This window comes from Dama dama, chromosome 28, assembly GCF_033118175.1.
Source record: "Dama dama isolate Ldn47 chromosome 28, ASM3311817v1, whole genome shotgun sequence".
NCBI classification, from domain to species: Eukaryota; Metazoa; Chordata; class Mammalia; order Artiodactyla; family Cervidae; genus Dama; species Dama dama.
Window position 1 is genome coordinate 27,896,589 of NC_083708.1, and position 26,040 is coordinate 27,922,628.

At 37.3% G+C, this 26,040-nt stretch overlaps 1 protein-coding gene across 1 annotated transcript in view; it reads right to left on the minus strand.

Annotated features, from left to right (window-relative positions):
* Positions 1 to 26,040, minus strand: part of CLVS2 (clavesin 2) — a 71,790-nt gene that overhangs the window by 36,218 nt on the left and 9,532 nt on the right. The window contains exon 2 of the mRNA XM_061131942.1: positions 22,576 to 22,750. Within this exon, the coding sequence (XP_060987925.1) occupies positions 22,576 to 22,750 (175 nt within the window). The remainder of the gene's footprint in view (positions 1 to 22,575; positions 22,751 to 26,040) is intronic.

Genomic DNA, 26,040 nt, shown 5'->3' on the forward strand with positions numbered 1-26,040 from the left:
ATGTTTCTGTTAAAGCAAAAAAAAAAAGATTAATATGCCAGTATGAAAAACAGAAACCCCAAAATCTCAAATCTGAATAAAAAAATACATATCTAAAGAGTGAAAAAAATTACTAGGAAAAAATACACAACTAAGAAATAATTAATTTTTTTAAAAAATCTCTGACATAGACAAAGAAACAACAGACAACAAATAAACTTTTGGTAATTATGATATACAGAACACCCATAGCCTCTTGGATACATCTGCTATTACACGATATGAATTTTATAACTGAAAAAACTGAGGCACAGAAAGTTCAAAGATTTTAAAGGACTAAATTTCTAATCAAGCTGTAGTTAAGGTAAGCATGGACTCTACCATAGTTTCAAGTCTACTTTTTAGTCCACTCTTAAAATTTTTTGTCTATTAGTTAGTGAGAAAGAGACAAAAATTTGAATATTAGAGTTAAGTATCATACTAAGAAAATACTGCACATACTCCTATAATGGTGACATTGCTTCAGTCAGACTACAGTCAACACCCACCTTCATAATTTTGTCAGTTTAGGTGAAAAAGAACTTCACATTTTATTGATGACATACATATTCTTTCAAGGAACCTGTGTTAAGCCTCATTTTTTTTTTTTTTTTGTCATTCGCTTAGTGATGGTAAGAGACCATCCCTGCCACTCATGGATTTTGCCATTTAGTTGAAATAAAATTTTATACTCTATGCTTTATCAGAGAGCATTTTGGCAGCTTATAGCAATACATAAAATTATATGAAAGTAGATGAGTATTTTCTGATTTAAAATGACAGACAGAGCATGTGTATTTGTTTCCCTTACTCCTGAGACTTCATTAAAATGAGAAGGAAATTTTTTTTGAGGAAATGAAACCATCAACAGTGAGAGGAGTGGAGAAAAAAAAAGATGATCACATAAACTATTTCAAAGCATTTTTAGAATAGGAGAAGGATATGAAAGTCTAATGAATTAAGCAGAGGCAATACAGGCATGAAAACATGCAGGAAATAGATATTTTAATAAAAAACAATAGATTTAAACCATCAATTCAGTGAAGAACAATCCAACATGATAGTCATGAATCAAAACTAGAAAGCTAATAGAAAAATTAGAAGAGAGAGGGACTGGGCTAAAAGAAAAATGCTTTTTAAAAGAATAAAAAGAATTTCATAAGTAAGTATGAAAAGGTGACTAAAAGATAGTGGCAATAAACAGCAGGAAAAGGTCTTTTAATTATAAGCTCTTATATTTTTTATGAAGAAGTAGATATCTTGATATAATATTTTGGGGGCTTCTAAGTGGCTCTGGCAGTAAGGAGTCTGCCTGCCAACGCAGGAGACATAAGAGATGCAGATTTGATCCCTGGTTCAGGAAGATCTCCTGGAAAAGGAAATGACAATCCACTCCAACATTCTTGGCTGAAGAATCCCATGGACAGAGGAGCCTGGTGGGCTACATGCAGTCCATGGGGTGGCAAAACGTGCTAGACACAGCTTAGCAACTAAACAGTAAAAAATATTTTTAAATAAAATTAAATATTAAAAGAAGAAAAATAAGACCAAGATTCACAATAATGATAATGCATTGAGATATATGTAAGTACTAGTGGACTACAGATATATCCCTGGGTGTTTTAGCAGCAGAATTTGGGGATGTAATTCCTGACAATCTTCAGGAAATGGTCATTTAAAAGTTTATCAGATGGGTGAACAGATATGTGAGCTGGAATTAGGACTAACATTTGCTTATGTCAAAACAAGCAGCGTTTACAGGTGGCCTAAAAGAGACCCCTAGCACAACAGAAGTTCACCCTTCCTCTACTCTGTGATGAACTGAATGTAACCTTGGTTTTTCCAGTAGTCATGTATGGACGTGAGAGTTGGACGGTGAAGAAAGCTGAGTGCCAAAGAATTGATGCTTTTGAACTGTGGTGTTGGAGAAGACTCTTGAGAGTCCCTTGGATTGCAAGGAGATCCAACCAGTCCATCCTAAAGGAGATCAGCCCTGGGTGTTCATTGGAAGGACTGAAAGCTGAAACTCCAGTACTTTGGCCACCTGATGCAAAGAACTGACTCATTTGAAAAGACCCTGATGCTGAGAGGGATTGGGGGCAGGAGGAGAAGGGGACGACAGAGGATGAGATGGCTGGATGGCATGAGTTTGAGTAAACTCCGGGAGTTGGTGATGGACAGGGAGGCCTGGCGTGCTGTGATTCATGGGGTCACAAAGAGTCGGACACGACTGAGCAACTGAACTGAACTTTCAGGCAGGATTAAGATTCTCCTTACAAAAGTATTTCAAATCTGTCCTAATGCATAGAAACAAATTAGAAGTTAAAGCCCTAAGATTTACTCCACGTAGTTTGGCAGAGCAAGTTTTAGTGTGAAAAAGAAAGTACATGCTCTCACTGGGATCTGCACACCTTGACTCCACCCCAACATTACCTGGACAGCAAAGTCCAGTTTGGAGATATTAGAAAAAAACAAAGGGAAGCAGATTTAAAGAAAATGTTACTGAAGATAGGGCTGACCTTTATGCTTAGCCAGCAGACAGTGAGCCATTCTCCAAGCAGTCATATATAAGTCTGAACAAAATACAGTTTTAAGTGGCATAAAGCTTGACTTCAATATGACTCATTCCTGCTTCTCACTCCTGTAGCCCTGAGAACATTTAAACAGAACATGAGATAAGGATTTTGGATACCTGGGACTCCACTGCAGATTAAACATGACACCAAGATTTCAAGAATCCAGTCTCTTATCTGTCTCTTATAATAGCCCCACAAGACAAGCAATGACATCAAAGATCAAGCACAGATAGAACTGAACAAGAAAAGACCTAAATTTACACACTTTTATTAACACCCTATTTCAAAGAAGTAAGAAAAAAATGACATAAAAGGAGATGTTAGGATAGCAAAAGGCAACAGTGTAATGGTGATAAACTCTTAACTTCCTGTCTTTTTTCCAGTCGGCACTGCAGAGCTGGCACAGGGCTTTGACTTGGCTCTCTGCATGGCTCGCTAAAGGTCCCGCGTGCAGAGGTTATGAGCATTTCACTAAGGAGGGTGATGCATCTTCAGGCCCAACAGCATTCTCCATGTCAGATGATGCATGAGAACTATTCTCATGGCGCTTTTAGCAAAAACTGCCTCATCAATCTGTGTTTTCAGATACAAGTTCCTTGCTACTTTTGAATTCCATCATCAGGCAGTGTTTACTACAAGCAGGGTTGGTGATCTGCTTAAGTTAACCAACAGCATGTTGCAAATATTACAATGTTTGCCTTTGTTTAATCCATCCTTTATGACAAGCCCACTAGATTTTTCTATTAAGATCCATTTTTTCCTGTCAATTCAAACACTTGACTGAACACCCACAGGAAAAAACATTCAAACTCTAGTGCAGAATTTATGACTTTTTACTATTAGGTATCAATTAACTTTTGCAAACTTATTTCCTACTTTACTTTTTCATGAATGGTAACATACAACTAAATTAATCTACTTTCTAATACCCATTATGTACATTTTCATCTCTATTTCTCCCCCAACTGCTCCTCAGTCTATAATGCTTTTAATGATGCATTTCCCTTCTCTCAAAATCCTTGCAGGGCCTTTTAAGAATATCTTTTTTCTTTTATCTTTCCTTAAGTAAAATGTAACTGCCCTTTCCACTATCCTCTCTGGTATGTTATTTGCACTTTTACAGAGTATTTACAATTTTAAGTTAACATCACATTTGGTTATTTAATAATATCTTTTACTCATCATGGGCAATATTTGCACACTGATCTAAACATATGTGGAGTAATTTTTTTTTTATTTGGATATACAGTGAAAAAAAATGTTTTGAATTTAGAAGAAGGCAACTAGAAGGATACACTATTTAGAAACTCTGTCATGAGAGAAAAGGATGGAGGAACAGGCCACAGGTGTTTGGAGAAGAAAACCATAAAATAGAAAATACCAGAGAGCTTCAAATGCCCCAAGGAACAGACACGCTATGCTTCTGAAATGTTGTTATGTAAAGGGCCACCCTACTAGGTGTAGTAGCATTGATACTATTTTCATGAGTTGGTATAAGGACCTATGGGTGCAAGACCCAGAAGCAGATTTTAGCTGAAGAAAGGGCTTTGTTGCCACTCTTAAAGATGAAAAGTATTCCCTTTTGAGGTGCTGTGTTAGCAGGCTCAGAATGTGTATAAAGAGAAGCTGTAGAATCATCTCTTAATATTATCACGGAAGTAATTATTACACATGATCATCCGTGTAATGTCTATGCTTCCTTCAAATGCTAAGATTCTAGCCACATCTATGCTGAGCTTTTCATTGTAGCATTCAACATAGAATGTGCTCCTCTGTCATGGACCACCTGAAACTAATTTAGATCTACATAAAATGGTCAAGAGCCCAGTACAGACTCATATAAAATACCAAGAAATAGCATAGCTACTAGACAAGAAAGATCACACTAGGATGCTCTCTGATATTTTAATATTTGGTTTTCCATTCATGTGTACTCAGTTACTAGTCCAGAAAGTCTACAGGGAAAAGAAGAATCCAGACATGAATCTGTAAATGTTAAACACTTAACATATGTTTATAATTTACCAACATTTGATCAGATTTTAGGAGAAGATCAATCCATTAAAAAGTCTTATAAAACAGAGTGCATTTCCTTATAAATGTGAGGTACTTCAATATTACAAATATAATTTATCATCATATCTTGAGCAAATGAAAGTATAAACCTTCTCAAGAAAAACTTTTCCACATAAGGCTTTACCACGACTAACAACTAATTTAATATTTTAAGAGTATCTTTAAGTGGTATTCTAATTTAAGTCCCAAACTCTTGCCTTGCCAAAACCTCTGATTTGTTTCATTTAAGGTAAGCCTGACAAGCTCTGCGTCCAAGGAGCATGCCAGAACCCTTAGTTCCTGTCTGTGCAAAAAGACCAATGTGAGCAAAGACATGAGGTGGGGCAGAGGGTCTGGTGACCAGATCATATTTTAGAAACACAACTGTGGTTTCCACATCCATGATGAGGAGGAACTGGATAGGGTACACTTGGAGGCAAGGCCCCTGTTTTATCTTCAGAGAAAACAAAGGTGAGAGGAGGTAACAAAGATTTAAAGGAGGATAGGAAAAAAAAATGTGAATGGGAAAGAAAACAGACAAAAAGTACCCTCTCCTTCTTCTTCATATCAGTTGGCCAGCACAAATGCAGGTTTTCAGCATCTCTGGGCTGGGTTGCTATAAAAGTCTCCTAAATTCCCACTTTTCCAAGTTCTTTCTTTAAAATTAGTCCCACTCAATAGATACTTGTGGGTTGAAATCATGAACAAAAGAATTATGTCACACTAAGTTTTCCATTGGCCATCTTCCAAGATTTATTCTCTGACTTAAAATATTCACTGATTCTCCAGTGATCATAAAATACAGTTTAAATTTAAAACGTATCCCATTTTGACCTTACCCTATCAGATTTCTTCAGCATATCTTTCTTGCCTACCTTACAACAATTCATCACATCAGACTGCCTAGACTTATTACACATCCCAAATGCAATGTATGAATTTTCACCTCTATACTTAGCTGTGCTGTTTCCCTCCCTCTGTCTATATACCAACTCTTGTCGTCTTTGAAGATATGTTCAATCTTCAGCTCTTCCATAAAACATTTCTAGCATTTCAGTCCACACACATCAACTCTCTCTTCTGATCAATTAAACAACTTCTGTCTGCAAATTTTATTTTGCCACTAATAGAATTAACTTTAATAATATAAGGATATGACTGACAGGCAGAAATAAGATGTACTATTTAAAAGCATGATTGTCTTTATTTTTTAAGCCCTTGTTGAATTTGTTGCAACACTGCTTCTGTTTCATGTTTGGAATTTTGGCTGAGAGGCATGTGGAATCCTAGCTCCCTGACCACCAGGGACCAAACCTGCACCCCACCCCTTGCACTGGAAGGTGGTCTTTATCACTGGACCACCAGGGAAGTCCCATGATTGTCTTTATAAGGTGTAATTTATGTCCTCTTTTTGTCTTTTACTTAACTCATCCATAGTTATCGTATTCAGATTCGCTTAAAATGCTTTTAAATAGGGCTTATTAATGGCTATTTAACAATCCCACTTCCTTTTCTCCTACCAAAAACTGGTTAGTACATACAGATATATTAGCATAATATTTGGGGTTAAATATAAGTCTGGTAGCTTCATAAAACATGCTTTTTTAAGCATTCCTGATCTTTAACTCCAAAGCATATTTACATTTTCACTGGCTGCTTTCCTAGGTCTTGTTGTAAATTTCCTTTGTGCTCCCCAAATGTGACCCATCACAGTTATATGTGTTAGCACTGCATAATTTTCTTAAGATGAGCAGCTGCAGCTGCCTGATTCTACTAATTTTCTCATCAGACTATATCAATATCACTTTAAAATAGAAGCTAATCTTTTAAACATAGCACATTGTATACGTATTTGTTAATTTCCTTTATTTTTTTTTACTGTATATCATGACTGCTTGAAATAAAATGTTTTATGATAAAAATGCAATGTTCCTAATGATAAAATGTGTAAAATGTAGAAAGTAGGAAAAAGAAAATTTCACCACAGTCTTAATACTCCCATACAATCATTGCTTAGATTCCAAAGCATTTTCTTCTTCTCTTTAACATATTATTAATGTAAATGTGATCCCATTTTGCGTTTGTTTCTATACGCACACCTAAGATTATTAATAATCCCATCGCCCACATTACCGCAAATTCTTTGCAACCATTACTCCTCATTGTTGAAAGATCATCCATCATAGAAACAACTTAGGGTTGCAGAGTTCTTCTTCATGAGGATCTATACTCTCTCTTTGCGCATGGATTCTGAGTTTGAAAACTGTCTCAGGTCAGGAAACTAGGCATATTATTCTAACTTTATATTCAGATAGCTGCCTTCATTCCTTTTCTCTCTCTCTCTCTATTCTTTGGTTGAATATTTTAAGCAAAACTTATTGTCTTCACATCTTTCTTTCCTATAGGAACACCATGTTTAATAACCATATCCATAGCTCCCTATGGTTGGATGAGATGGTTGGATGGCATCACCAATTCACTGGACATGAGTCTGAGCAAGCTCTGGGAGCTGGTGATGGACAGAGAAGCCTGGTGTGCTGCAGTCCATGGGGTCATAAAGAGTCGGACATGACTGAGCAACTGAACTGAACTGAACTGATAGCTCCCTAAGGGCCAGGCCCTTAGGATTGTCATTCCAACCTTGCGCCCCATTATAACAATTGCACCCAACGTACTTCTGGTGTGTAAATGTCATCAACTGCCCAGTAGTATTTCTGAATCCAGTCATCCCCACTGCTCAGAGAACCCTGTCACTGACTTTCTCTAATGTACCAGCTTGCTTTACCACAGTCCTTTTGATTAGTAATTCCTCTGAAGTTCTCAAATGTCTTAGCTATTGAACTCTCCAGTGTATGCACTTCCAAGAGTATCCCATCCTATTTCACCAAAGGGGAAAAGTTTTAAGGATTGCAGGTCTTTAACACACTTTTAGTCCACCCAGAACCAGAGACATAATCCTCCTTACCGGTGAATTACTTAGCTGGACTAAATGTTGTTCTTTTTATTGAGGAACTCCTCATCTAGTTGAGTGAGGAGAGATATGTATAATAATCATGTAAATATAAATCTCTTAATTATTTCAACAGAAAATATTTGTGATATTTCCAAGAGTGGAAAATCCTCAGTCTTACATCCTAAGAACAAACCAATGAGCTCCACATGTTATAAAACACAATACTTATTTCACTTATTATAATCACATTTATCCATTATCTGGGCATCCCAGGTGGCACTAGTGGTAAAGAACCTACCTGCCAATGCAGGTAGATATTAAGAGGCACAGGTTCAATCCCTGGGTCAGGAAGATCCCCTGGAGGAGCTCATGGCAATGTACTCCAGTATTCTTGCCTGGAGAATCCCATGAATAGAAGGAGCCTGGCAGGCTGGGGATTAATTATCCACTTAATTTCTTAAAAGGTGGATCATTTGCTGAATATCTAGGTGGGGGAAGACTTTCTTCCCACTTAACTTTAGTTGGCAAGTTTTGTTATGATCTACCAAATTAGGCTAATGATATTACAGAACAACCATATTTTGTTCTAAAGACGTAATCATCTAATTTCATAGTTTACTTAAACTATCTTCTCCAGCACAGTGCAGGTGGAAAGCGATGGGCAGGACTGACTCTAACCAAGTGACTTCTCTAACTAGATATCATGCCAATCTCTTTCATATATATTATCTTATTTAATTCTCATAATAACACCAGGTGTAAAGTATTAATCCCATTTTTATATGTGATAACAAAGCCTAGGATCAGTTAAGCAGTCTATCTAAAATTGAAATCTGGATGTGACAAAGACAAGATTTAAGCCCAGGAATACTTGATTCTAAAATCTGACCTATTCTAGCACTTGTCAGGAAGAGAGACAATTTTATTTTCAACTATATCCTATATAATTTTTGTCCAAATGACTCTTTATGAAGAAAGCATATAATCAATCCACCACTTTCCTAGCAATTTTCTTGGATGAAAGAAGACAATCTCATTCTTCCTTGCATGGCCTTATGATGAAACACAAATCACTGTGTCATTTCTCTTGTCCTATATCCAACTTTGGAAAATCTTTTGTGCTTTTAAAATTAGAATATAAGTAACTATGGGAAGATTTCAAAAATAAAGCTAAGAGAGGAGATAGTTCTAATTCCAATGCCAATATGTAAGTTTCCAGTAAACAATCCCAAAAAGATAGGAGCTAAATAATAAAGGAAAAGAAGACTTAAAACCTTGGGCCACATGAAAAATGTAGCTGTGATTCAAACAGTGAATCATTGAAACTATGAGACTAAGGAATAATGAAGGAAATCTCTATTTCTGTGAGGACTGTGACCTATTCTAAGAGGTACAAGGCTTACTTTAGAGGCTGTGTGTGTGTGTGTGTGTGTGTGTGTGTGTGTGTGTGTGTGTGTGTGTGAGATAGTCATTCAGTCATGTCCAATTTTTTGCAACCCCATGGATTGTAGCCTGCCAGGTACCCTTGTCCATGGAATTCTCCAGGCAAGAATACTGGAGTGGGTTGCCATTTCCTTCTCCAGAGAATATTTCTGACCCAGGGATCAAACCCAGGTCTCCTGTATTGGCAGGAAGATTCTTTACCATCTGAGCCACCAGGGAAGCCCTTTAGAGGCAGTGATGGCCAGAGAAAAACAGAACTGCAAAGTGGAAAAGATAAACCACAGCAATGGAATTCAAGGAGCTCTCCGTGGTGCTGATCAATTCAGCCTAAGCCTCCTTTGATGGTTTCTACGGGCTTTCCTGGAGGCTCAGATGGTCAAGAATCTGCCTGCAATGCAGGAATAAAAGCCCAGGGTTTGATTCCTGGGTCAGGAAGATCCCCTGGAGAAAGAATTGGCAACCCACTCCAGTATTCTTGCCTGGAGAATTCCATGGACAGAGGACCCTGGTGGGCTACAGTCCATGGGATCGTTGAGAGTCAGACACAACTGAGCAACTAACACTATGCAACCCTGAAGTCACATTAGTTCTTCTTTGAGTTAATGCATGTTCCAGATCCAAATACTTAGGAAGCTAGAAAACAGCCTGTTTTGATTTCCAGCAGAGTGCTTTTACTCTCCTTTCACTGAGTAAATTACATCTCTAAGTTCAGCATATAGTAGTAACCCACTCTGATGCTGATTATCTACTTCCTATTGAGACAGCAAGCCTCAAATATCAGTAAGTGTAGCTTGCTTACCAGTTCTTTAGCAATCCGGCACTGTCCTATGTGGGGTAGAATGCTCTTTTCTTAGCCAGAAAAGATAGGAGAGATAGGAGAGATAATGGGTTGACTGGTAGCATTTCTTTGAGGCCTTCTTTTAAAGCCAAGTGATAAAACTGCCCATCAGCCTGAATTGCTTCTTTGTTGTGTTGGTTAGTCGCTCACTCATGTCCAACTCTTTGTGACTCCATGGATGGTAGCCTATCAGGTTACTCTGTCCATGGGATTCTCCAGGCAAGAATACTGTAGTGGGTTGCCAATTCTTTCTCCAGGGGATCTTCCTGACCCAGGTCTCCTGCATTGCAGGCAGATTCTTGACCATCTGAGCTACAAGGAAGCTCCAAATTACTTCTTACTTGCAAATAAGCCTGGTTTTCTAAGTTTTAGAGTCTTAGTTGCAAATAAACCTGGCTTTCTCAGCTTTAGAGTCTGAGTTCTATAATGACTGGCAAAGAATTGTGGGTATATCTCTTGGAATTTTGAGGGGAGGGGAAAAAAACTTACTCCATATTTCATTTCAGAAATTTAAAGAACATAATAATAATACAAGCTATAACTACATAGAATAATAATAATTTATCCCTTAGATCCTTGTCTGTAGAGAAAAATGATGGCTCATGACCTTCATTTCTATTGTATTATGATCATAAACTATAAAATGGTTGGTTTTAAGGAGTTAAGGAGCTTCCAAGTCAATAAGGCACACTCAATAAGCACAATTTCCTCACCTCCCCCCACAAACTAAATGACAGTAAATATTACAAACTATAATAAATTTATAACACCATCAAAACTAAATGAGGCAAAGTAACTTTATTAAATCAGATATTGGATTAAATTTTGAAAGGTGAAAAATACATATGGTTATAGCTTCCACTTCAAGAAAGGTGGAGGAATTATACTTTTCCCTATTCTTCTCATTGAGTATAACTAAAAAGCCTGATAAGACAAGCATAGTTCAGTCACTCAGTCATGTCTGACTCTTTGCAACCCAATGGACTGCAGCACGCCAGGCTTCCCTGTCCATCACCAAGTCCTGGAATTCACTCAAACTCATATCCATTGAGTTGGTGATGCCATCCAACCATCTCATCCTCTGTCATTCCCTTCTCCTGCCACCTTCAATCTTTCCCAGCATCAGGGTCTTTTCAAATGAGTCACTTCTTCCATCAGGTGGCCAAGGTATTGGAGTTTCTGCTTCAGCATTAGTCCTTCCAATGAATATTCAGGACTGATTTCCTTTAGGATGGACTGGTTGGATCTCCTTGCTATCCAAACAAATATAAGAAGACTATAAATGGTGTAGAAAAGGAGGCAGACCAGCTGGAGACTTTGGGATCCAAAGAAGGAAATGCTAGCAAATTCCCTGGTTTGATTTTGCTTCAAGTAGTAAGAGTGGTGTTAGTCCTTCAGTTGTGTCCAAGTCTTTGTGACCCTGTGGGCTGTAGCCCACCCTCCAGCATCCTCAGTGCATAGGATTTTCCAATTTTCCATTCCAATACTGGGGTGGGTTTTATCCCAGATTTATAGTTCAGGAAATTGGCCACTGGAAACTACGATGGGCACAGACCGAAAAAAAAAAGGCCCTAACTAAAGTTTCCTGTCACTGGACAGAGGACCAGGAAAGTTGCCTAGTAGCAATGCATAAAAGTTTTAAGTGATAACTGGTCTACTCCACCCAAACACTAGAGGAGATAAAAAAAAAATTGTGACCTCACTCCCACCCACACAAGCAAAGGATGAGAGCACTCTCACCAAGCTGTGATGAAGCATCCCAGCCCCCATCAGTATCATATAAGAGACAGACTGGGAAGCCTAGACTGTCACATATAATGTCCTATTATATGGACATTAATATCCTGGTTGTGAGATTACACAAAATTTTTTCAAGATGTTACCACTGAGGAAAACATATATGAGACTTCTCTGTACTGTTTCTTATAACTGCATGTGAATTTAAATTAATTTCAAAATAAAAATGGGATAGTTTAATTTAAAAACATGTGATCCAGAAACATTATGGTACACAGAGGATTAAGTTCACAGATACAATGTCCGTACAATAGGAATACCAGAAAGGGATCAGAGAAAAATTGAAAGGAAAGAATCACAAAAATGTTTCTTTTTTTAAGTGAAGGATTCATTAAGTCCTGGTAGACACATAAAAGATTTGCTCCCAGACACATTCTTGTAAATGCCAAAGATGAAAAAAAGATCCTGAAATCTTTACAGACAAAATACTGGGAGCTACAAAGTAAAAAAAAAAAAAAAAAAAAGTCTGAATCCAGGCTTCTTGTCAGAAATAATGGATGCCTAACAACAATAAAATAATGATTTCAAAGTACTGAGGGAAATTATTTTGAGTCTATACTTCTATGTCTAGACAGAACTATCAACCAATGTGAAAATAAAAACACTTTAGAGAACGCATGTGTTCCGCAACTTTACCTCCCATGTACTCTTAGAGGAGGAAAAAAAAAAGGGGGGGAGAACTAAGAATTAAAGGACTTGAGGAAAAGGAAATCTAAAAAACAGTGAATATAACACAAGTGAAATTCTCAAATTTTCTAGAATGACAGCTTAATATAGATTTAATAAACAAGAGGGGGAAAAACATAACAGGAAATAAAGAGCTACTAGAATACATTCAAGAGGAAAGTGGATTCCTTACATTAATAGTATACAATACGATTGATAAATTAAGTACTGATAATATAATTTTACTTTGTTAATTTATGTGCTAAAATTATGTTGATGTTTTTGCATGTCTTGACTAGATGACTCAACAGTAAGTAAAACTTCAACTGGTATTTTTAAAGCATTTGATAGACATTGACAAAATGGTAAAAGTTGGTGGACTCCACATCTTACAGTCTGACACTGATTTTATAGTCTTTAAGTCTACATAATAAGACTTTATAGTGAAATTCTCTCTGTTTCAACAGCTAACAGTCTTTTCAGGGAGTTTCTCAAAGTAGGTAATCTCAAGTTATTTAAAAAATCATATTCTCACTTTATGAAAATTAAATCTCCAATTCAGAGGTTTTCTAACTTCCAAGGTAAAACAACAAAAGTATCACTATAGTCGTCTTACATGCAGTCTTGAGACCCTAGGGGAATGATTTGCCTTTTTCTCCTTTCAAAATCAGGATCTTAGGAGTTTGGCTTTTCTTCTCCTTTTAAAACCAGGATCTTAGGGGCACTGAACTGATTGAATCACACCTGCGCTACCTTTGTACCAGGGATACAGCTAAGTGATTCAGGTACATAGAAACTGCCAGCACCCCTTCCTAGGCAAAGCTAGCTGGGTACAGAGATTCCAATAAGTGCATAGAATGAATTGTAGGAAAACTGCATTTACTCCTTTGAGCTTGAATGTTGGAATTAAACCTTCCTGAAACACTAATTATCACCTCTTCTTTTCAGAGGACATAAGCAAACATGCTATAGAGCTGACAGAAGTCATCAAAGTCATTTCAGGGAACCAGCCTTGCAACGAGGTGTCCACCATCCCTCTTCTTCTGAGGAGGATCACAGACTACATTTCTTCACCTCCTTTAGAGTTATGCATGTCAACTTGACCGAGTTTTCTAGCCAATGGAATTAAAATAAAGCAATGTACACTGTTTTCAGCTTTGGCCCATAGAAATGTTATCATACGTGTTTCTCCATGCCTTTTCACCTTATAGGGAAATGTAATGAAACTGGACAAAGTGATCTGGGAAACCACACATAGAAAACGGCAGGGTAACAAGGTGGAAGGAACATGGGTTACTGACTCAGTAGGAAAAGCAACATTCATTGATCAAAGACTCTATTTGACTTCACCATGAGATGGCTAAGCCAATGCACACATTTTTGTGTGTTACAGCAGCTATTACTACTTTTTGTAATTACCTCACAGTCACCCACATCTTAATATTCCGATGACTGAAGCCTTGCAGTTGACTTGAAGTCATAAAAACACACCATAATTCACCGTGTGTGAAATAATAGCCCAGGATAAACACAAGAAGACATTCCTCTTACAAGTTTACTGTGACTTCTCCAATTGCAGAAACTGAAGAAAATTAAGACCATTAAAAACAAATCCTCAGAACGATTATAATGAAGACTAAATTGAAAGTCACTCAGTCGTGTCCGACTCTTTGAGATCCCATGGACTATACAGTCCATGGAATTCTCCAGGCCAGAATACTGGAGTGGGTAGCCTTTCCCTTCTCCAGGGGATCTTCCCAACCCAGGGATCGAACCCAGGTCTCCCACATTGTGGGCAGATTCTTTACCAGCTGAGCCACAAGGAAAGCCAAGAATACTGGAGTGGGTAGCCTATCCCTTCTCCAGGAGATCTTCCTGACCCAGGAATCAAACTCAGGTCTCTTGCAATGCAGACAGATTCTTTACCAACTGAGCTCTCAGGGAAGCCCTGATATGAAGAATTAAGAGTATTTTAATTTCCAGATCAATCTTGAGAATATAACAAGACTGCTATTCATGGATGGAACAGAAGAACTGCTCACCTCCCAAATTCTGGCAATATGGTACTAGAATTTTAAAACATAAGAAAAAAAAATGACAACTTAATTTGTGATTTTTAAAGGTTTTGATTTAGAATCCAGGAGGTTATATTTATGAAGGGGAAATGACTAAGCATTTGAGAGATAAGCATGTCAATTTTATTAACATCTGTAGGAAATCTGAAGGCACATGGGTCTTAAACCAATTTTTTTTCAGTTTTACTAAGATGATTGACAAAAATTGGATATATTTAAGGCATACAGCATGATGTGGTATGCCACAATCAGGCTAACTAACAAATCAGTCACCTCACATAATAACCTTTTTTTTAGGTATGCATGATAAAAACAGTTGAGATTACTCTCTTGGCAAATTCCAAGTATACAACATTTTATTATTAATTATAGTCACCATGCTACCATTAGGTCTCTGGGATTTATTTATCTTATAACTGAAATGTTGTACCTTTGACCAGCATCTTCCTATTTCCTCCACCTCCTAGCCCCTGGTAACCACCATTCTCCTCCCTGGTAACCATGAATTTGACTTTTTAAATCCACATATAAATGAGATCATGTAGTCCTTGTCTTTCTGTGCCTGGCTTACTTCACTTAGCATGATGTCCTCAAGGTTCATCCATATTGTTGCAAATGGCAGGATTTCTTTCTTTTTTAAGGTTGCAGCTAAACTACTTTTTTGAAGATACACGAACATTCACATTTGCCACTTTGCTTTGAAGAGAGTGAAAAAAAAATGTAGTTCTACTGGGAGAGAAGAATATATCAAGATACATTTACATTGCTAATAAAAAGAATAAGAAAGAACTTGTAGTTACTCATCTTCTTTGTTCTCCAGTTAAAGACTTGTCTAAACATAGCCAATAAAATGAAATGCAGAATAACTCATAGGGCTTGTTCAGTTTTTCTTTCTAGATAATGACTTTCTATCCATTTATCATTATCTCAATGACTCAAACAGAAAGATTATTTGCTTCCTTCCCTTTTGTTGCTTAAATTATTTGACTATTTGAAAAAAAAATGGTAACTAGTCTCCTTTTCAGTGGTTGAAAGTGTAGAGGTACTAAATTTTATTGATACTTACTGATATTCTCTACTTCAATTCATTAAGGGTATGTTAAGCAAATCTAGAGCATTCATCTCTTCATCTGTTGTCAAGGTTGACAGCTACTTCCTATAACTAGATGTTTTAAATAGATTTAACTGCTAATATTAAAAAAAACAGCAATTATAATGCAAGGAAAAAATTGTGATATATATGCAGATACACATGTATATAGGTGCATAAATGTGATGTGTGTGTGCATATATGTATATAGAATTAACCTAGCCTCTTAGCAAAGATTATATAATCTTTAGCCTCCTTGCTAAACTAAATATTATATATAGCTTTTACAAGCCTATTGTCAGCTTTTAAAAAGATTTCCAACATTCTACTTCCGGGGACTAAACCTCTCAATCAAACCACATTATCACACCATGAAATAAAGTCACTTTAGAGTTTTCACTTATTGGGTTTTAGGTTAAGAAACAACAGAAAGGAAGCACACTTAGCTCAGACAGCGAAGCATGTGATGCACAAAATGTCACTTTTTTTATACACTGCCCTTGTCACTGTTTCTCAATGTGGTTCTGCCTGTGCATACAAAATGTGGAAATAAACGCTCCCACCTCCAGGCTGTCTGAATGAATATAGTTCATAAGGCCGTGTGTTCATTTTCAAAAAGATAGTTATTGTTTCAGACCTCTTCCATCAATGCACCATCATGCTGCCTTAAATTTACAAGGTAGCTTGCATGCAAGAGGTTTCTGCCATTGTCCAAAGTTAATCAGCATGAAAACTATTGGCAGGTTAACAATCATTGCAAAAAACAGTTGGAAAGCAAAGGCCTTTTGTTTTATTATGAAAGCCTAATTTACTCAAGATCTCACTGACTTCCTTTTTAATATTCTCTCATAACCATCCTACATGCAGACACACACACACACATACACACGTGCAATTTCAAAGCTAGAAAGAATTGTGGGCAAGATCAGGAAGACTAAATAATCTAATGCAAGACTGAAGTTAATGGAGCTCTTCACCCACTGACCTTGGATAGGGATATTCCAAGTCATTAGCATGGCCTCTGCTTTTGGCAAGATCCCCTAGGTAGGACTGGGCTTCCAAACAGTTAGAGCCAGAATTTGTAGTGGCAGCACTTTCAGCCTTCTACATGAATGACCAGAGCTCTCAGAGCTAGCAGATTGGTGGTTGTTAGTAACACTGGACCCTTGAGTCAAAAGAAAGGGCCAGCACTAAGTACTGTGAATTGATTACATATTCTTTATTCTTTCACAAGTCCTATTTATTAAGGGTTCTTACAAAATTTGGCACTGATTTAGGCACTTTGTGACAGCCCTACATCTGAGTCTTATGTAGCAATTCAAAGAGCTATTCAATTCCTTGTTACAGCCAAACCCCTTGCCAGCAAGCCACGTCCTGACTACATTATGTACTTTTTAGCAGATGGAGTTTGGGGATTCCTGTGAAATTGTGAAAGCAAAAGCACAGAGACTCAGCAGGACAGAGCTAACGGGGAATAGCAGATAAATGCATCCAAAAGGCAACAAACAAGAGAGTCAGGATATGTTTTTTAAAAATCACGAATAAGAGATTCAAGATTCACAAAAGAGTTTGAGCCTTTCATTACCAAAGAGTAAGAATTATAATATTTTATAAGAAAAAAACTTAAGACAGAGCAATAGCAACCAAAAAATATTAAAAGCATACCACTTCATTATAAATTCAATTTCAGCTGTTCCAGGTATTTCCAAACATTTCATGTTTTAATTGGCCTCCCAGGCAGATATCTTGGCGTCAACAAGTCACATCCACTTAACCTTCTATTGATTGTTCTAAGATGCTTCTTGTTACTATGACTACCTTAATCAATTAACTTCATGTAAGGTGCAGACCATTTTCTCTTTCTTGTTTCTTTCCCCAAAAAAGCCTGAGTTCTTTATTTCCACAAAAAATATCTGATGCTGCCTCTTATCTGTTTAGGAGCACTATGTTGGTAAAAAATTGCTTTATGCTTTTCATTTGAAAAAAAAAAATGTTCGAAGATTCTGCAGAGAGAAAGCCTACAGAATTGCCTTGGACCAGTATAATGAGGGGCTTACCAATTTGTGGCCGTGAGGATAAAAGTTTTCTTTGGCTATCAGAAAAGTGCCTTGCCCTTGTCCTTCATCACAGGGAACTGGGAGGCTTGCAGTCACTCAAGGAGACCGCTCACTGGGAAAAAGGAAATAGTTCTGCCACTTGGTTTCCAAAAAGTACAAGGTCAGCCATTGGTGACTATTTTAGTCCTGTACTATCCCGATAAAGCAATTTCACCTGTGTGAAAATGTGAGGGTTTTTGGCATGGGGAGGGAAGTTACTCTAACCTGAGCTGACCCATGTTTTCTTAGGCAAAGTCTTGGAAACAACAGAAACATCAACAGGGGATGGGACGCACAACCTACTGGATGTAAAACAAGCTCAAGGATGTATTATACAAAACAAGGAATCTATCCAATATTTTATAATAACTGTAAATGGAAACTTCTATAATTTTTTTTTAATGTTTAAACAATAGGAACAACAAGATTCAGGGAAGATATTCATTCTTTGGAATCCAGACCACCTGGACTGAAGCCTTGATATCTGTTAAGAAATTTTAGGTAAGTGACTTAAACTCCCTGAAGTTTCATTATCTTTCCTATAAAATGGGATCAATATAACTACCTGTAGGGTAGCTTGGAGGTTCTCTATATCTAACCCTTTCTTCTTTGATCCCGGTCGATGCTTCTACTCGCCAGGTCTTTCCAAAGCAGAGGGATGACCAGGTCACTTTTCTATCCCAAATGTCCAAAATCTGGAGAACAGAGGTCAAACCACAAATCTTGCCTTCCTCCAGTCCAAAGAGCCAGGTCTCAGCCTGTCTTCCCCAGATCATCTCTGGTCACTCGTTTCCTTTCTCACTCTAGCTACATCAAATCAGACTTACCACATACTTTCAATCCTTAATAACTGCTGCTGTTGTTTAGTTGCTAAGTCGTGTTTGACTCTTTTGCAACCCCCATGGCTTGAACCCCACCAGGCTCCTTTGTCCATGGGATTCCCCAGGCAAGAATACTAGAGTGGGTTGCCATTTCTTTGTCCAAGGGATCATCCTGACCCAGGGATCAGACCTGAGTCTCCTGCATTAGCAGGAGAATTCTTTATAGCTGAGCCACGAGGTAAGCCCTTTTTTTAATAGTTATATATTTGTTCAAATTGCCTCCCCAAAGTTTCCTTGTCCAAACTGTTCTTCCTGCCCTAATCCACTTAGCAAACTCTTGCTCATCCCTTAAGGCCAAAACTATCTCTACAATCACCACCATTCCAACTGTGCTTGGAGCTTCTGGCTAAAGAAACGATGATTAATTTTTACCAGGTGAAAAAAAAACTCATTTTTTCCCCTGGCTTTCAACAAGAAAAAATATATTATTTGGCACCTACTATGAAAATATCTAGATGCTATTTAACCACAAAGTGAAGCAATTTTTAAAAAATGTAATCTTAGCATCTATAATCTGAGTATTTAAGACAAAGTATGATATTTTTCAGATTCACAAAGTCAATCATCTTTAAGTCTTCACAGTCAAGGTAGTCACTGAATTGTGAGAAAATCAGCACACATCCAGAAAGAAATGCCACTTGAAAAATGAGCTTATCCACATCAATTACTTTGATCATTAATATCACCTGCTAGGTGCAAGATGTATCACTTCTAATTTAATACTTTAAAATTGGTATAAATGAATAGACTGACATCCAAACAAGTTAAGTAATTTGCTCAAATATTTGATATGTGGCAGGGCTGCCATCCAAATCCAGGTCTATCTGCCTCTATAGCCCATTCTGTCTCCCGTGTACTGTGTATTGGCCTTGTACTGTGAACAGGGGTGGATATTATAGCAATAGCCTACATATTTTATCCAAAGTATAGGGTGCTATCTCCAGTTGAGTCACTCAAAATACTTGAGAAAAAAGGGGATTGGTGAGGGTAGACAGGTTACATAGTACCCTCAAAAGGATGAGAGATAGGTCCTCTTCAAAACATAGTAACATCTCATTAATAATATACATCATTAAAATGAGTTTCCTCCCTAGCATTAGACCCACCGGTAGCTTTTCTTACTCTGGGTTCAATTCCCTAGGATATATTTTATGCTTGATAAAGTAGGCTTCCCAAGTGGTCCCACCTGCAATGCAGGAGACGTTTGATCCCTGTATCAAGAAGTTCTCCTGGAGAAGAAAATGGCAATTCATTCCAATATTCTTGCCTGGGAACCCCATGAACAGAGGAGCCTGGTGGGCTACAGTCCATGGGGGTCACAAAAGAGTTGGACACGACTTAGCAACTAAACAACAACAATAACAAATAAAAGTAGCAATATTATAGCAGGATGATAGCATGATATAAATGATCACCGAGTTATTAAAAATATTTTTACCTTAGTTTCTCCAATTGGGTTAATTGGAAGGGGTTTATTATTGTAGTGTTGGTGATGATCTTACTGATAGTGATAATTGTGTTTAACAATCAAAAATTGTGTATATGTATCTTTACTTCAAATATTTTATGATCTTATGTTAATCTCAAAAGAAGTTTATTCAAGTTCTGCATGAAACACGTCTCATTATACAATAGTATTTCTCACATAGTAAATGTAAAATAAAACAGAATCTTAATTAGAAAAGTCAGAAAATGTTACTTTAGTATGTAAAACTGGGTATGAAAGCACACATGTCACAATGGAACACTTTTAGCACATCTTACATTCCTATTCAGAATCACCATTGTTTACAGATACCAATATAGACACAGACACAGATATAGATATGGAGCATTTAAAATTAATCTGAGGAGCAGCTACTGCAATGAGAAGCCTGCGCACCACAATGAAGAATAGCCCCTGGCTCACCACAAGTAGTGAAAGCCCGCATGCAGCAATGAAGACCCAGTGCAGCCAAAAAAAAATATTAAAAAGAAATTAATTTAAACCAAGGAAAAACTGAGTTTAAAAGTAGTAACATGCCAAATTTATTCCCAGGGGGAGTTCCCCTCTTTTAAGTGGCTTCCCAATCAGCAACCAGGAGGAATCAAGCCTGCTTACGCAGCCTGGGTCCTGGGAACAAGGAAAGGGAATCGGGAGAGTGATGGGGGACAGAGACAAGGAAGTTCAGTAGGGGTCCCTGCGGGGAGAGGGGACCATTGCCCTCTCTAACACAAGCACAGACGTTGAATCTGACTGTAGCTCTTGCTGCGTTGACTCTCAGCACTTACAAAGTCCTGTTTGGGGCCATAAGTCATGGGAAGCTCCCAAATATGTCCAAGCTCCCAAGCATGTTTTTTCCTCCAGTGATGACTTATTACTACTAAATGACTCCATAAAGTGTGTAAATTAGCAAAAAGCAAGACACTAGGCCTATCCTTGAGGTGGTTTTTTTCAATCTTTTGGAAATAATATGAGTTCTCTAGTTCAAGTGCTGAAGGCCTAGCCTGTGCTTCTTGCCAGCGAAATTGGGATCACGATAATCAAAGGCTAAGTCACCATTCTGTGTTAAGTAATATGCCGGCAGTAACTAATTTTCTCTGTGAAGAACACTTTATATGCTGCTGGCAATAGGGCAGAATTAGGACTGATTCTACCTGATACACACATTTCCAAGTGTTGCCCTCTCTCCAACCCATATTAACTATTTCTATGGAGTTAAAAAGAAAATGTTGTTCAAGATAAGGTAGGAGCAAGGCTAGCTCACCAGGAGCAAGTCAAGAAGCCTGCATCAGGAAAAACACATTCAGATAAAAAGATCACTGTTTTTTATTCACTTCAGACGCAAAACCCAAACTGTGAATTCAATTTGGTTAGGATGCCCTGCTGCTTGGAGAAGTGACCCTAGTTTAGAGGGTCATCATCCATCAATTTAGGTGCCTATAGACACAGTCAGAAATTATTATGAAGAAGGCAAGAGGAGAAGGGGACAACAGAGGATGAGATGGCTGGGTGGCATTACCGACTCAATGGATGTGAGTTTGAGTAAACCCCAGGAGTTGGTGATGGACAGGGAGGCCTGGTGTGCTGCAGTCCATGGGGTCACAAAGAGTTGAACATGACTGAGCAACTGAACTGATTTGACATCTCTAGAAAATTTTAGTTATTTGACTTAAAGAAAACTAACATCCTGGCCTAATGAATAACAAAGATAAAATAAGTTATTTTATGATATTTTCATTCATAAACTTACAAAAGTTTAACTGCTGCAAAATTTTAAAATGCACATTGAACACACTGAGAATAAATTCTGAATAACATCACTTAAGAATTAATTTGCAAATCTTTTTAAGAATTTAAATTTTATTCCATAAATATTGTATATAAAGTAGCAGACGGCAGAGAGTAGAAGAAAGACATCCTAAAAGCTAAAAAGAAATTGTCAATATTAGGTTTATAACATGCCACTAAATAATAATTGATTTTCTATTTCATAATCTGCAACCAGGTAAATGTCATTCACTAGAAGATGCACCATTCCTATGTCAATTCCACATGATGGCCCCTCCACAAAAAAAGAGCAACAAAATTCCCAATTAAGTCTAAAGAAGTAATTCAAAACATCGATTCTACATCTTAGGCATGAAAATACACATTGATTGATTGGCTTTCCAACAGTTGTTGGACTACATGAAGATATTGCTAATCATCGCTCAAATTCACCAGGTTAAATGTAATAATGAAGCAAACATTTAGCTAATTAACAGCTCTACACAGAAAAAGAAAGGGAAACAAAAACCTAAATAGCTAATAATTAAAATCCAGATTTTGTTCTGATGATCAAGATAAAAATCTCAGCTCATCATCCACTTAATGTTTAGACATAGTGAGGGCTTTTGCCAAGTACCACAAAATTCCCTTCACTGAAAGACCCACATCTTCTAGCTTTTCTTCTATGACCCTTTGTCCCGTTAGTTTTCAGTGTTTGTGCTTAAAAACTAGTTTTTAAGTTTTTATTATTATTATTTAAGTAAGACATCTTGTTACTCTACTGGAGATAAGCCAAACATGGGAGACTGAGAAACTGGGTCATCTGTAAATCATTACCTGAAGGCCTTCGATAGCCAAGCGCAGCATGCTTGGCGTCAGTTTAGAAGCTTGCTTGAAGGTGAAGTTACTCCAGTCTATGATCAAAACAAATCCATTCACCTGAAGCTCAGGATCTTCAATCATGGCTTCTAAAGAAAGTAAGATGGCACGCAAAATATCCACCAGCGTGTACCTATCAGCAACAGAGAAGCACTGCATTAAATCTGACAACCACCATTTGTAGAAACTATGGAATGTCTTTAGCATACTGAAAATTCCCTTTAAAATACCTCAGAAAGCTTAAGGAAAACATTTTGTTTAAAAATCTTCTAAGATGAAGTTTACATTATTCACTATACTCAGGGGACATATTAGAATTTAACATGCATTCTACCAAAACAAATTCCAATGCTTTTGAAAATTCTATAATTTGTTTCATATTTTACAATAATTCCTTTTCCTTGCAGGCCCTCTTATAACCTTACAAAATCTCATTTTCAACAAATGTTCCATTCCCTAAAAACTAGGCATGGTACTTTTAAATAGTTCAGGAATGCTTTTAAAAGTACTGACATTTCTTATCTTCACATGTGGAAAATTTGAGAATGAGATTTGAAGGAGTTTCATCAATAAACACCATGTGTAAACAGTTGTGGTTGAAAGTGTCAACCAATTTTAATTACTTGGACTGAGTTTATATCATGAAGATAAAAGAAAAGGAAAGGTGGGATGGACAGAAAGAAAGGGAAATCAGTGAAATCAATGAAAATAAAAGGGAAAATGTATCTGCCTGTTATTACATAGGCCACCCAAATTCAGGAGTTGCATCTTTATCTTTTTCTACCTTGCAGCTTAGCACAGTCCTTGATACACTATAAAAATCCAATAAATGCGCTTCCTTTCTTGTAAAATGGAGCTCGAGTGCAAAGACACTAATTGTACAGGAAGGCATTGTCTCAACAAAGCAGTGGAAGTAAGAAGAAAAGAAGCCAAATTTGAGAAGTATGTTTAAAGTAAACTTGTTAAAATTTAATACTTAATTAGATGTGGGGGCTAAGATTGAGGGAAAAGATGACACACAGATTCTAGCTTCAGACCCTTGCCTTTGACAGTACCAGTAAGCTATCTAAAGTAAATGGTACTTTAGATTTTACCATCTATCAAATGGTGAAATCTTTCATCAAAATCAATAATGCAAAAAAAGGATGCAGTTAAGGATGGCTGGAAATGTAGAATTTGGAATAGAATAGATTGTACTTGAGAAACAGGTAGCATACCCAGGAAGATATATCAAGTAAACATCTGAGAAAGTAAATTTCAAACTCTGGAGATAGCTCAAAATTGAAAATTCCAGAATCAAAAGCATATCAATTCCATGTTCACAGAAGTGAAGGAAGTAATGCAATCAAAGCTGAGAGGAAAATGAGGTAATTGTTCTAAGAGGGAATCCCCGCATTTCAAGAGAAATTAGTAAATTTATGGACGATATTAACAATTTTCTTTTTTTTTAGCACCCTGCTTTCAAGTTTACTTTTTTGCTCATTCAGGTGGAGGTGTCCAGGAAAAGCTAGAGAAAGAGATCCTGATATCAGGGGAGAGGTGAGATGGCAAGGGTGGTGGATTAGGAGTTGAAATCATTGGGATTTAGTGGAAGTGATGGGCTCACCAGGAAGACGTCTGGGACAATGAGCACATGTGAGGGAGTATTTCTATTTTTATTTCTAAAAACATTTGGAGGCGAAGGGAAAAAGCATAGTAGTTCAGATAGGAAGGAAAAATTAACAGTGAAATCTCAGGCAATTTCTCACTTTTTCTGGGCCTCATTTCCTCATCTGTAATATCAGTAGTTTGGAATAGAATCTCTTTAGGGTCCCAGCATTAATCAAGCAAAGGGCCTGGTGTCAGAAGACTTCAAGAAGGAATCTCTTCATTGTTCCTCATTAGCTGTGTGGCCCTGGACAAGTCAATGATTTATCATTCTGAGGCTGAGTTCCTTAAATGAGAGTATCTATGACTATCACTGCATCTCACTGGCAGTGGCCAGGTGAAAGGAGGGGGATTGGGAAGGGAAGTCAAAGATATGATTCAGGTGAGAGCATGTGAGCAATGCTAAAAAAATGCAAAAGAGCATGTGAATGTGTGTTCAAGAAGGGTCTGTTGGAATACACACATAGCACACTTTTCACTTTAGTGGTAACCACACTCACAGTGCACTAGGCTGGGTGTAATCAGAACTAAAGAATATGTGTTTGTAAATTTTACTTAAAGATAATCTTTAGATAGCTTACTGTTACTGTTAAAGGCAAGGATCAAGAGACTATTTTTAAATCTCTGGAAAGTATACAGGCTATGTATAGGCCTAAGGATATGGCATCCCAAAACACTACGTAAGTCTATAAGATAAAACTTTTTGTAGAGCTCTGTCACTTATTTGTCTTTAAAACTGTGAAATATGAATGACTGAACACCTTTATCAGTCACTTCATGGCTGGCTCATCTCCTTTTTAAATATAATGGCCTAACACAGTACTGTGACCAGAAGCCTATGAACTTACACAGACTGAAAAGTTTGGAGCAGAAAGACTGTACTTCTGGTTAAAATTTAAAGTGAAAAGTGTTAGTTGATCAGTCATGTCTGACTCTATGCAACCTCACAGACTATAGCCCACCAGGTTTCTCTGTCCTTGAAATTCTCCAGGCAAGAATACTGGACTGGGTTTGCCATTCCCTTCTCCAGGAGATCTTCCCAACCCAGGGATTAAACCTGGGTCTCCTGCAATGCAGGCAGATTCTTTACCATCTGAGCCACCGGGAAAGCTTGGTTAAAATTCAGAGCCCCCTCTAAAAAAATACTCACTTTAACTTTTGAAATTCATAATAATAACGGTTGAAAAAATTAAAAATTAGAACAATCCAACTTAGAACTTTCTCCTGTTATGATCATTCTTAGATTTTCCTGTGAGAATACCAAATAGCATTAAGTAAAACTTGAATTTGAAATCAGCTTTGAAAGAATGATGCACTGTATATAATAATAAACCATGACACCAGTAAGGGCTGAAAATAAGAGGCAATTTATTTTAAATAACACATTTTAAGTATGGTTTTCCAAAACTGTGTCAAATCAAGAGAAAAACTTACATACATATCATTATTCCAAAGGAAATAAAATAAGGTAAATCCCAGGATCATCAATAGAGTAAATCTAACCAATGGGTTTTTTTTAATTTAATATCTTCTTCCAAAAAGAGAATTAAATGACCTTTATATAAATTATATTAATGTATGTATGTGTGTGTCTGTGTGTGTGTGTGCGTGCACAACTCAGTCACACAGTCATGTCCAACTCTTTGTGAGCCCATGGACCTCAGCCTGCCAGGCTCCTCTGTTCATGGGATTTTTCAGGCAAGTATATTGGAGTGGGTTGCCACTTCCTCCTCCAGGGGATCTTCCCAACTCAAGGATCAAACCCTCGTCTCTTGC